This window comes from Gobio gobio (assembly GCF_949357685.1).
Source record: "Gobio gobio genome assembly, chromosome: 22".
NCBI lineage: Eukaryota > Metazoa > Chordata > Actinopteri > Cypriniformes > Gobionidae > Gobio > Gobio gobio.
In genome coordinates this window covers 2221418-2235002 of record NC_137118.1, presented here as the reverse complement: position 1 = coordinate 2235002, position 13585 = coordinate 2221418, and the positions used below count along the sequence as shown (strand labels likewise).

Here is a 13585-nt window from a genome sequence, read left to right as displayed (position 1 = left end):
GCTTTCTGGCTCGGCACGAACCAACACCTGTTTGGGACAGTCTATTTAAAAGCTCTATTACTTGCATGTCCCCCTATTTTTATGACGGCCTCTAAAGCTTTTCAGCACATATTCAGAGCTGGGTTTGGTTAGCAGAAACACTTCATGAACAAATCTCACAATTAAGATACTTTTACACTAAAGTCTGGATCGTTTTTGTTTCTCACGAGCGGATAGTCTTCTGCTTAAAAAGTCAAAAATATGACATGCTAAGTCGTAATTATAAGATAAAAAGTCAAAAATATGATTTTAAAAGTCCTCATTATTAGATAAAAAGTACAAAATACGACATGCTAAGTCATAATTTTAAGATAAAAAGTCAAAAATATGATTTTAAAAGTTCTCATTATTAGATAAAAAGTACAAAATAGGACATGCTTAGTCATAATAAGATAAAAAGTCAAAAATAGGATTTTTAAAAGTCCTCATTATTAGATAGAAAGTCAAAAATATAATTTTAAAAGCCATAATAGTGAGATAAAAGTCGAAAATATGACATGCTAAGTCATAATTATAAGATCAAATGTTGAAAATATGATTTTAAAAGTCCTCATTATTAGATAAAAAGTACAAAATACGACATGCTAAGTCATAATTATAAGATAAAAAGTCAAAAATATGATTTTAAAAGTCATAATAGTGAGATAAAAGACGAAAATACGACACGCTAAGTCATAATTATAAGATAAAAAGTCAAAAATATGATTTTAAAAGTCCTCATTATTAGATATAAAGTACAAAATACGACATGGTAAGTCATAATTTTAAGATCAAATGATGAAAATATGATTTTAAAAGTCCTCATTATTAGATATAAAGTCAAAAATATAATTTTAAAAGCCATAATAGTGAGATAAAAGTCGAAAATACGACATGCTAAGTCATAATTATAAGATCAAATGTTGAAAATATGATTTTAAAAGTCCTCATTATTAGATAAAAAGTACAAAATACGACATGCTACGTCATAATTTTAAGATAAAAAGTCAAAAATATCATTTTAAAAGTCGAAAATACGACATGCTAAGTCATAATTATAAGATCAAATGATGAAAATATGATTTTAAAAGTCCTCATTATTAGATAAAAAGTACAAAATACGAAAGGCTGTCATAATTTTAAGATAAAAAGTCAAAAATGTAATTTTAAAAGTCCTCATTATTAGATAAAAAGTCAAAAATATGATTTTAAAAGTCATAATAGTGAGATAAAAGACGAAAATACGACACGCTAAGTCATAATTATAAGATCAAATGTTGAAAATATGATTTTAAAAGTCCTCATTATTAGATAAAAAGTACAAAATACGAAAGGCTGTCATAATTTTAAGATAAAAAGTAAAAAATGTAATTTTAAAAGTCCTCATTATTAGATAAAAGTCAAAAATACGACATGCTAAGTCATAATTATGAGATCAAATGTTGAAAATATGATTTTAAAAGTCCCCATTGTTAGATAGAAAGTCAAAAATATGATTTTAAAAGTCATAATAGTGAGATAAAAGTCGAAAATACGAAATGCTAAGTCATAATTATAAGATCAAATGTTGAAAATATGATTTTAAAAGTCCTCATTATTAGATAGAAAGTCAAAAATATAATTTTAAAAGTCATAATAGTGAGATAAAAGTCGAAAATACGACACACTAAGTCATAATTATAAGTTAAAAAGTCAAAAATAGGATTTTGTAGTCGTTTGTAGATGTGCTTTTTTGGTGAATAATCTTTGAAATGGATGAGTGACTAGAGGGATGAAGTGTAAATCATGTGATGCATAATTTTGGATCGTTCTTCATTGCAAGTTGTTTAATGGAAAGGTATTTATGGTGCAGTTTCTGTGATCAGACGGTCATTTTCCCAGTGTTTACAGTTCAACTGTTGCTTTTGTGTGACTCTTGCTCCAGGAAAATTGCATATAGCAGGTGCGACGGCCTGAAATAGAGGAAACGAGGAGGAGGAGGAGAGAGAGGAGGAGGAGGAGGGAGAGGAGGGAGAGAGAGAGAGAGACTAAAGACTGAATGTAATGCTCGTGAGACTGTAATTGGGTTGCGGATGTTTCAAACTTTAAGCAACGACATGCTGAAACGATTACATTTCAAACTAATTTTTCTAAATCTTTATACATTTTCATATTTCATTCATGCCCTTTTTATGATCTCATGTTAATACACTGCAAAAAATGCTTTTCTTACTTAGTATTTTTGTCTTGTTTCTAGTACAAACATACAAATTCTTAAAACGAGAAGCATTTACTATAGACAAGTAAAAATTATTGTCTTGTTTTGGGGGAAAATAACTCAAAATGAAGTGTAAAATAATCTGCCATTGGGGTAAAATAAATAATCTTAATTCAAACAAGCTTCCTCCCTGTTTAGTGACATCACTAACCCTAAAATGTACATAAACCCCGCCCCCGGGAACACACAACAAGAGTGTGAGATTATCATGACAGAATATGCTAATCAATGACTGAAGATGGTTAACTCATAAACTCATCCTCTATCCCTTCAGAAACGTCCTGTCTCGTTCTACGTGTGTGTGTGTGTGTGTGTGTCCTGTCTCTTCTACGTGTGTGTGTGTGTGTGTGTGTGTGTGTCCTGTCTCGTTCTACGTGTGTGTGTGTGTGTGTGTGTGTGTGTCCTGTCTCGTTCTACATGTCGTCTCTTCTTCTGGAGTCTCTCCATCATTGTCTGACTCCGGTTTGATCATAAAAGGCTGAACAGTTTCAGTGTGTGTGTGTGTGTGTGTGTGTGTGTTTGTGTGTGTGTGAGGTCATTAGAGCTGATAACATGAGCTCTTAAAGCTCCGCCCCATGAGCAGCAGCTCATTTGCATTTAAAGGGACTCACACAAAAACGGCACGTGCTCACCCTCAAAAAGTGACAATTTTAACATGCTATAAAAAAGATCTGTGGGGTATATTGAGCTGAAATGTCACACACACACACTCTGGAGACATCAGAGACTTATTTTACATCTTGTAAAAAGGGGCAATCAACCTCCCTTTAAGCAAAAACTCACTTAATTTTGAGTTATTATTTTCAAAAACAAGACAATAACTTTTGCATTGTCAAGTAAATGCTTCTTAATGTAAGAATCTCTAGATATTTGGCCTGGAAACTAGAATAAAATACAAAGAAAAGCATTTTTTGCAGAGTACACACATTTGAATATTGAATATTATACTTTTAAAATTGTATTTGTCACACAGCAGACATGCATTATGCATTTCTACAGCAATTTATAATATCTAAAAAATGTACACGTTCCTTTATACAAACACACAAATGTTTTTGAAAGAAGTATCTTATGCTCACCAAGGCTGTATTTACTTAATCAGAAATACAGTAAAAACAGCAATGCTGTGAAATATTACAACTTATAATAACTTAAAATATGATTTATTCCTGTGAGTTTTCATCATTATTATTCCAGTCTTCAGTGTCACATGACGCTTCACTAATCATTCTAATATGAGGATTTGCTGCTCAAGAAACATTTATTATTATTATCAGTGTTGAAAGCAGTTGGTTTACTTAAAGGCACAGTATGTAATTTTTCGTCTCTCTTATTCAGAACAAAGGCGTGTCTTGACTCTTGAGTGGGCGGAGCTTTTATTCTGCCACGAGGGCTTCCGCTTCTTCCGCTCGTGTGTGTGTGTGTTTGATCCTCTCACACACACGTGAGTGTGTTAAAGTGATGTTGTAATGCTACTCTTGCGCTACTATGAGACACTTGTTCACACTGCAGTGAGCGAGATCATATGAGGCGGTAAAACATGGCATTCTGGGTAAATCAACAACAGCAGATTTACACAATCAGACTAACTGTGTTGAGCTGGAGAACAATGAGGAGTTTCCGTCCATCAATGATCCAAACAGTGGCTAATAAAACACATCAGATATTAAAGCGGCGCAAGTGTTTCCATGGTTACTACACAATAACACCGGAGGGTGACGCGGGGATGATGTCACTGATCGGTGACACACACACAGGCTTTACTGTCACTTTTGATCAAATAAATGTAAAAAGTTGCGTTTAGTTTTTCTTCCCTATTGTGACATCCAAGTGAAACGGCTTCGCAAACAAGAAACAATGTTGTTGGTCCATCAGGAATTGATTGGATCGCTGTCATGTCATGTGAGTGACAGGTTGTCCCGCCCTCGTGCCAGTAAATACGTCATCATCAGAGAGCAGTCGGAGGGGAAGTTATTTTGATTAAAGATTTGGAGAGCACACGAATTCAGAAAAAAAATGTGCATGAATAAATAGTTTCTAATACAGTAGCATTCCATTAAAAACAAGAAGTCCGTTTTGATTTCATGGTGTTGAACTGTTGAACAGTAGAATCAGATGAGATGATTGTAAATAAAATTAATGTTCATTGCATTTCCCTCTCATTATAAAAACTTATTCTGACACTAAATATTCAACTATATTACTGATCAGCTCATTTCAAGTATCATAGTCATAATTAAGAGATAAAATGTTGAAAACATGATTTTAAGTCGTTATAGTGAGATAGAAGTCGAAAATACGACATGCTAAGTCGTAATTATATGATAAAAAGTCAAAAATATGATTTTAAAAGTCCTAATTTTTAGATAAAAAGTACAAAATGCGACATGCTAAGTCATAATTATAAGATAAAAAGTCAAAAATATGATTTTAAAAGTCCTCATTATTAGATAGAAAGTAAAAAATATGACATGCTAAGTCATAATTATAAGATAAAATGTTGAAAATATATAAATATATAGTATTTATATATATATAAATATATAAAAGTCCTCATTACAAAATTCAAAATTTTGGATTCAAATTAAAAATTATGACTTAAAAATCTAAATTATGATTAAAAGTCCTTTATATGAGATACAAAGCTGAAATTAGATTATAAAAAGTCTAAATTATGAGCAAAACACACACTAAGACATTTAAGAGATGAAATCATGCTTGTAATTTTTTTATTTTATTTTGATTCACACTTATAATAACAATATTTACATTATTGTTTTTATTTTGTGTCATATATTTTTTTGACATGCGTTTTTACATTTTGAAATGAATCAATCAAAAACGTACTTTAGCTTTTCATCTGAAACTAAACTCATGTCCGGTCATCAGTGTGAAGAGCGCTAGAGGAATAAAGATCACTTGACATTTATTAAATGCAAATGTTATAATTGCGATCTCACAATGACTGTATTGTTCTAGCTGCTGCTGTGTCTCAGGTTGCTCTGTGTCAGCGTGGACAGGGTTTTCCACGGCCCACTGGGTCACATTCCAGCCCTGGAATAACACACACACACACACACACATATAACACACTGTCATACACACGCCTGTCAAGGACACGAGCTGCCACAACCCGTCTCAAGGCGTGCTAAGTCTGTAACCCTCTGGTGCTCTTCGGTCATTTCTGACCGGAACATTTTCTGTTTTGAAATGTCAAAAATCACAGCATCATCAGAATGATATGAAACTTGGTGACTTTTCTAGCATTAGGGATGTAAACACACCAAAAAATTGGGGTCATGATTCGAACATGATAATTGGTCGTAAAAAAAAAGGAGCGTTCATTGTCTTCCATAGGAAATATATGAGAAATATGCAAAAACACAATAATTCACCGAATATTTGTGTGTACAATCTACAAATCAGCCACGATGCTGAAAAAAAGTACACAGTAGTAAAGGGGTGACACTCTAAAACATCAAGAGTGTGATATTGACTCACACACACACACCTATGAAAAACTGAACCTATGAACCACATTTTGAATTTTTTTAAATCAGTTTCATTGGAAAAATATGAAACTTGAAATATGACTTTTCTAGCAGAATAGGTATGTTAACACACAAAAAAAATTGAGGGCATGATTCGAGCATGCTGAGTGGTCGTAAAAAAATACTCCAGGGCTCGACATTAAGCCTGTTCACACGCTTTTAAATCTGTCATTCACTTGTCCGAGTAAAACATTTGCTTGTCCGGATTTTTTTTGTAAATATAATCTATACTAAAGCATTATTCTCACCAGTGTTTAATCAGCTTTGACATATTTAAAAATGCATATTTGTCATATTTGTACCTTTTTATAAAGGGCATTTTTCCATAATCTTATTAAATATAGGATATGCTTCAGCTTTCCTTTTATATTCTTAAATTTGATCTAAATTAAATAAGAATAAGACACTATAGGCTCTTACCAATCAAATTAAATCATTTACACTGAAAAATAACAACTGCATTAAATAATGTTATGAGATTATTTTAAATATTTTTGAATATACAAATAAGAAATGTTGGAAAGATGAAACTAAAGCACCAGTAGGTGGCAGCATGTGACCGTCTGAATGAGCGAGTCATTGAGTCGATTCGTTCAAACGGTTGATTCATTCAAGAATTTGGCGGTCGTTTACGAATAGGTCATTGAATCTTTGATTCAACCGATTCATTAAAACGCTGAATCATTCACGAACACACACTGATGCTGTGAGATGCGTTACGGTTCTGCTGTGAAATTTGTTTGGAACTATTTTCGCTGCTGAAATAGAACAAAAACAGTCCATTTTGCATCTAAAATATAAGTGACTTAATGTTAAATTGTTTATGGAACTGGCGTATGAAATCAGTGTCATTTTCAGTCGTGATGGTATTCAGGAAAACAACACTCTTGTTAGTGTAATGTTGCTTAACTGTATCATATGTTATAAATATAAAAACCACAATTTTAACTGTGTATGTTAACTGAGTTTCTGTGTGTGAGCGGCGCTCATGTGTTTTTGATTTTCTCCTCGAGAGGCTGCGCGAGCCTCAACAGCTCAACCTTATTAACGTCAGTTAGTTTTATATTATTATCCACTATCGATCTCCACTTACACTGATGCAGAATCATTATTGCACTTTGGTGATTCCCTAGTTATTTTTTGTTTTGACGTTTTAACCAGGATACTTGTGCGTCGGGCAAGTAAAATTGTTTTTCACTTGCCCCTTCAAAAAATCCACTTGTCCCGGACAAGCGTTAATGTCCACTTGTGCTCTTCGGTCAAAAATGACCACCATAGGAAATGAATGGGAAATCTGCAAAAACACAAATTCACAGTAAAAAAAAAATCTATATTTATAACAAACAAAAAAATATCTAAAACTTTATAATAAATAGTAATAATAATTAAAGATATAATAATATCTTTGAGATTTTTTTAAAATATATATTCAAATACATTCAAAAACTAATGAATTCTCAAGCCTCTCCATAGAGACCTCTAGTGGTTACACACATGGTTGCATGACTTCTTAAATAATTCCAAAAGAGCGGCTAATCTGCCTTCAAAAACAATTATTTTGAAGGCCTAGTCTCTATTTTAACCTGAAATACTGCAATAATAATAATAAAAAAATATATATATTTTTGTATAATTTTCAATGGCAAAAATAGACCATAATTATTGCATAAATATAAAAAAAATACCATCAAATCATCTCAAAATATAAAATTAAAAATAAAAAATAATATTGAAGATAAATAAATTGCATTGGTTTTACTGGGGTGGAGGAAGTTAAATGTTTAAGTGTCCGGGAAGACAACCAATGCAACCCCTAAACGAAGAGCAGGGTTAATATTAAATGCTGACAATTTTACATAAACATTGCATATTTGTACATGAATCAATGGAATAATAATGAGGTTATCTATTAAATGAAGTCTTTTTGAGGTCAACAAGTAACAGCGGGTGGTGTTGTACATAAAATTAGTAGCGCAACCATAACTTTGTATCTCATAGAACCTGAATATATTTAATACATCAATCTTTCTTTCTTCCCAGACGGGCTCATCTAAGCCTCCTCACATGTGTTTTGTCTGTAACCCGAGCCATGGTCAGGATTAGGGGCTTGCTGCCTTGATCAAGGTCGCTAATACCAAGTTATGTAGGAGCAATGTGTCCTGTGGTCATGCTGTTACAAAGACAACTTCAATGGCTTGAGCTTGAGCAGTATTTCAGACAGAGCAAAGATTGAACATTGAATAAAGTAAATGACAACAGAATAAACCCTTTAAGTTTTCTGAGATGTTTAGGCTTCTTTGCAAACATGATATACAGTGGGGGAAAAAAGTATTTAGTCAGCCACCAATTGTGCAAGTTCTCCCAATTAAAAGGATGAGAGAGGCCTGTAATCTTCATCATAGGTACACTTCAACTATGAGAGACAGAATGTGAAAAAAATTGTCTGATTTTTAAAGAATTGATTTGCTAATTATGGTAGAAAATAAGTATTTGGTCACCTACAAAAAAGCAAGATTTCTGGCTCTCACAGACCTGTAACTTCTTCTTTAAGAGGCTCCTCTGTCCTCCACTCGCTACCTGTTTGAACTCGCTATCAGTATAAAAGACACCTGTCCACAACCTCGAACAGTCAGATTCCAAACACACTATGGCCAAGACCAAAGAGTTGTCAAAGGACACCAGAAACAAAATGGTAGACCTGCACCAGGCCGGGAAGAAATCAACTGTGGGAGCAATTATTAGAAAATGGAAGGCATACAAGACCACTGATAATCTCCCTCAATCTGGGGCTCCACGCAAGGGCATTGAAGATGAAACGTGGCTGGGTCTTTCAGCATGACTATAATCCCAAACACACCGCCCGAGCAACGAATGAGTGGCTCCAAAACATCACTGCTTGGAGGAATGCGCCAAACTACCAACAACAGTACAGAAAACGTTTGACCTCTGTCATTGCCAACAAAGGGTATATAACAAAGTATTGAGATTAACTTTTGTTATTGACCAAATACTTATTTTCCACCATAATTTGCAAATAAATTATTTAAAAATCAGAGAATGTGATTTTACCAAATACTTATTTTCCACCATAATTTGCAAATAAATTATTTAAAAATCAGAGAATGTGATTTTCTGTCTCTCATAGTTGAAGTGTACCTATGATGAAGATCCAGGCCTCTCTAATCTTTTTAATTGGGAGAACTTGCACAATTGGTGGCTGATTAAATACTTTTTTGCCCCACTGTATAACCCTACGACTGACATCTTGACGTTTGTTTTCTGTTTTCTCTGTAGGATGACCAGGTGGTTCTGCAGTGCACAGCTACTATCCTGAAGGAGCAGATCAAACTCTGCCTGTCCTGCGAGGGTTTTGGGAATCGTCTGTGTTTTCTGGAAACTACATCCAATGCCCAGGTGTGACTGTCATTCTGAGTTTATGAAATACTGATGTTTTGGATTCCTGGTGTTCTGTACACTCTTTAAAGGTTCAAGCGAGTAGCGGTGAAATCCTAGCCTGACGTCGTCAAACTCAGTTCTAGTCAGAATATGGGTCTGATCTGCTCCGTTGGGCTGTGATTATGGGGCGTGTTTCAACCGAACCAGGAAAGACCTCAATTGGATAGACCCACAACCAATCAGAGCAACGGAGCGACGCATAACGTTAGTTGTCAACAGAACTCAAATGCACACGGTTTTCCCGCGGGCTGTTTTTCCATGTCCGCTAGAGTGCGGATCGGGCCGCATTTTTCTGTCCGAGCCGGCCCGCGTCCGAAAGAGTAGTATCTGATCCCGACCCGAACCCGAATACATTTTTGACACATGTACGTTTGTTCGTGTGGAAAGCCCGCTTTTATTAAGCAACTGTAGGAAGGCATTCAGAAATGTTTACAGATGAGCGCATCAGCACGACTATAGCTCTCCTATAGCTCAAACAGTAGAGCATGGCGCTAGCAACGCCAAGGTCATGGGTTCGATTCCCAGGGAAAGCAAGAATTGACAAAATGTAAAATGTGTACCTTGAATGCAATGTAAGTCGCTTTGGATAAAAGCGTCTGCCAAATGCATAAATGTAAATGTAAATGTCAGCACGCAGACGGGGAAACAAACACACGTTAACACCGGGCCAAATCAAATAGCCAATTGAAATTAAATGAACAAAGGTCTACCAAAAATGGGCCAAGCTAACAGAACAAAACATTAAAGCTACACTGTGTAACTTTTTTCGTTTATTCTTAGCTAAAAACGCTTAGTTCTTTCAAAAATATATGTGCTCATTAATGTATATTTAGTAAGTAATTAAGTAATAAAGTATTCTCGTAGGTTTATAATATGCCATTGTAAATACATACGGGTGAGGGTTCGAATGCGGGTCGCCATGTTGCCCCTCCATCTTGAAAGTACATTAGCCAAAGAGGGACATTCCCGTAAATTCAAGCTTCGCCTTTGGCGTTTTAACACTCGATGGCACCGTGTCGAATGTGGACGAGCCATGTTAATCTTGGACTAAATCGGCCACCGTAGGAGTTAAAACTAAATCGGAATTGAGAGGAACAGAAACTAATATTCACTGGATGGTCATATACCTTTTCACTGCTAGATGGGGGAAAATATCACACAGTGGAGCTTTAACGTAACACAAATGCAGCTTATTGAAATGAAAATCACTCCTACCATTTTTCTCGAAAACTGTATGGCTACTAAACTTCAATATGGGATCTATTTACACAATCCATCCATCAAAGTTTAGGCTAATGCAGGTTTTTATGCAGAAAAAGGATTGCATCAACTGTGGATGGCTTCAAGGCTGTCCTCTGCTCGATGACCTGCCAGCAGTGCTGAAGTTGCGCTGCCAGCCACATGTAGCCTAATATGCAATATGCACACACATGTTGCGCGTTGTCACAGCTACATAAACAAATTTCTGCACACAGGAAGATGTTAGGGTAATATTTTTAAAGGAACACTCCACTTTTTTTGAAAATAGGCTCATTTTACAAGTGCCCTAGAGTTAAATAGTTGAGTTTTACCGTTTTTGAATCCATTCAGCCGATCTTTGTATCTGGCACTTTTAGCATAGCTTAGCATACATCATTGATTCTGATCAGTCCATTAGCATCTCATTCAAAAAATGACCAAAGACACTTTCAATATGTTTCCTATTTAAAACGTGACTCTTCCACAGTTACATCGTGTGCTAAGACCAACTGAAAATTAAAAGTTGTGATTTTCTACACCTATATGGCTAGGAACTACTTTCTCATTCCTGCGTAATAGTCGTGGATCTTTGCGGCCGTACCACGGCAATGATATTACAGCATCTGAAAGTAGCCCAGCTGGGGAACTTTCAATGTGACCGGCTCTAAGTTCGTGTAGTTGCAGAGAAAGTTTCAGGCTTGCAGCCGACAAATTGTGTTGTGGCTTTAGCTGTGATTAGCCATGGTTCTGTGTGTTGTGGCTTTAGCTGTGATTAGCCATGGTTCTGTGTGTTGTGGCTTTAGCTGTGATTAGCCATGGTTCTGTGTGTTGTAAAGCGCTGTGATAGTAAGTCCAAGGTGTAACTACCACCATGTTTCACAGAATACCAACCAATCATTGCGCCGCTGCAGCCATGGCACGGCCAAGAAGATCCGCGACTATTACGCAGGAATGAGAAATTAGTTCCTAGCCATATAGGAGTAGAAAATCACAACTTTTCATTTTCAGTTGGTCTTAGCACACGATGTAACTGTAGAAGAGTCACGTTTTAAATAGGAAAAATATTGAAAGTGTCTTTGGTCATTTTTTGAATGAGATGCTAATGGACTGATCAGAATCAATGATGTATGCTAAGCTATGCTAAAAGTGCCAGATACAAAGATCGGCTGAATGGATTCAAAAACGGTAAAACTCAACTATTTAACTCTAGGGGACTTGTAAAATGAGCCTATTTTCAAAAAAAAGTGGAGTGTTCCTTTAAACTCTGAGAAAAACAACAGTCATTTTTCAACTTGCAATATTAAATCAAAAATCGACTGAACTAATGATACACGGATTTCCATCGCTCATGATTAGGCTACATCTGCGCATTTTGAGGAAGTATTGAATAAAAAATACTCCTCTGTTTAGAAATTTGACACAGACATATGAGAATCTATCAATATTTCTCCTCATCTGCACACTTTTGAACTGAAAGCCCTGAGGGATGTTGATTTGTCGCGAGTCTTCATGAGGAGAATAGAGGAGTTTTTTATGAATGATCAGCTGAAGCTCATATTACAATCAAACGGTATTAACACATATTAACAAATTACTGTCACTATAAGACTTTGAGAATAAAACAGAGGTAAAAAAATGGAAGCTTGACTCTTAGATCTTTTAAATTATGTATTGTTTGTCAAGGTAATTACTTACATCTGACAGTCATTTGAGCTAATTTAAACAAATAAAGCTTAAGGACGAATGCGCCCTCAATCCGGTTAAGAGGTTAAGGCTAAACCACTGGAGTCACATGACTATTTTAACCATGTCTTTACTTCCTTTCTGGAGCTTGAAAGTGGGCGTTGCTGTCTATGAAGGGGTCAGAGAGCTCTCAGATCTCATCAGAAATATCTTCATATGTGTCTGAAGATGAACGAAGGTCTGACGGGTTTGAGCGACATCAGGAATTAATGACAGGATTTTCACCTTTGGGCAGTGGTGGAATGTAATGTACAAAAGTACAAATACTTTGTTTCTTAACTTAAGTCCATTTTTCACGTATCTGTACTTTACTTAAGTAGAATCAATAGTGCATACTTTTTACTTTTACTTGGTTACATTTTGCAGCAATTATTATACTTTCTACTCTATTACATTTCTACAACGTTTCATTACATTTTCTGGTCAGTTTCAGGGCTCGACATTAACGCTTGTCCTCTTGTAATGAACGGTAAGGTTGCGCTGTTGAGGCTCGCTCAGCCTCATGAGGAGAAATGGAAACAAATCAGCGCCGCTCACACAGAGAAACTCAGTCACACACTGCAGTAACGATTCAAAATGTGGAGTTTTTATATTTATAACATATAATACAGTTAAAAACATCAAATGACAAAAAGTTACTTACATTTTAGATGCAATATATTGACTGTTTTTGTTCTATTTCAGCTGCGAAAATAGTTCCAAACAAAGCAGCAACATTGTGTGTAACTGAATGATTCAGTGTTTTGAATGAATCGGTTGAATCAAAGATTCAATGACCTGTTCATAAACAACTGCCTCATTCTTGAACGAATCAGCCGTTTGAACGAATCGACTCAATGATTCACTCATTAATAATTTTTCAGTGCAAATTATTTAATTTGATTGGTAACAGTCCTATATTGTCTTATTCTAATTTAATGTATTGATAAAATTTAAGAATATAAAAGGAAAGCTGAAGCATATCCTATATTTAATAAGATTAGGGGGAAAATGCCCTTTATAAAAGGTAAAAATATCCTACATATGCAGATTTAAATATGTCAAAGCTGTTCACTATAGTGAGAATATTGCTTCAGAATAATGATATTTAACTCTGCAGATCACCCGATAACAAGAATTGTAAGTCAGAATGTAAACTGGGCCACAGCACAATTACATTAACCCAAAACTAACTTAGTTAAAATGCCACAGCCCATAATGGGCTTTAAAAAATATATATATATTAGAATATAGACATTAAGAGAACAAATTGTTATGCAAGTACTTTTAATACTTAAGGTACATTTAAAATCAGGTACTTTTTACTTAGGTAGGGTTGTCA

General features: G+C 35.0%; 1 protein-coding gene across 1 annotated transcript in view; it reads left to right on the top strand.

Annotated features, from left to right (window-relative positions):
* The window catches only part of ryr1a (ryanodine receptor 1a (skeletal)), a 262797-nt gene that overhangs the window by 2969 nt on the left and 246243 nt on the right, over nt 1-13585 (top strand). The window contains exon 2 of the mRNA XM_079804711.1: nt 9121-9240. Within this exon, the coding sequence (XP_079660837.1) occupies nt 9121-9240 (120 nt within the window). The remainder of the gene's footprint in view (nt 1-9120; nt 9241-13585) is intronic.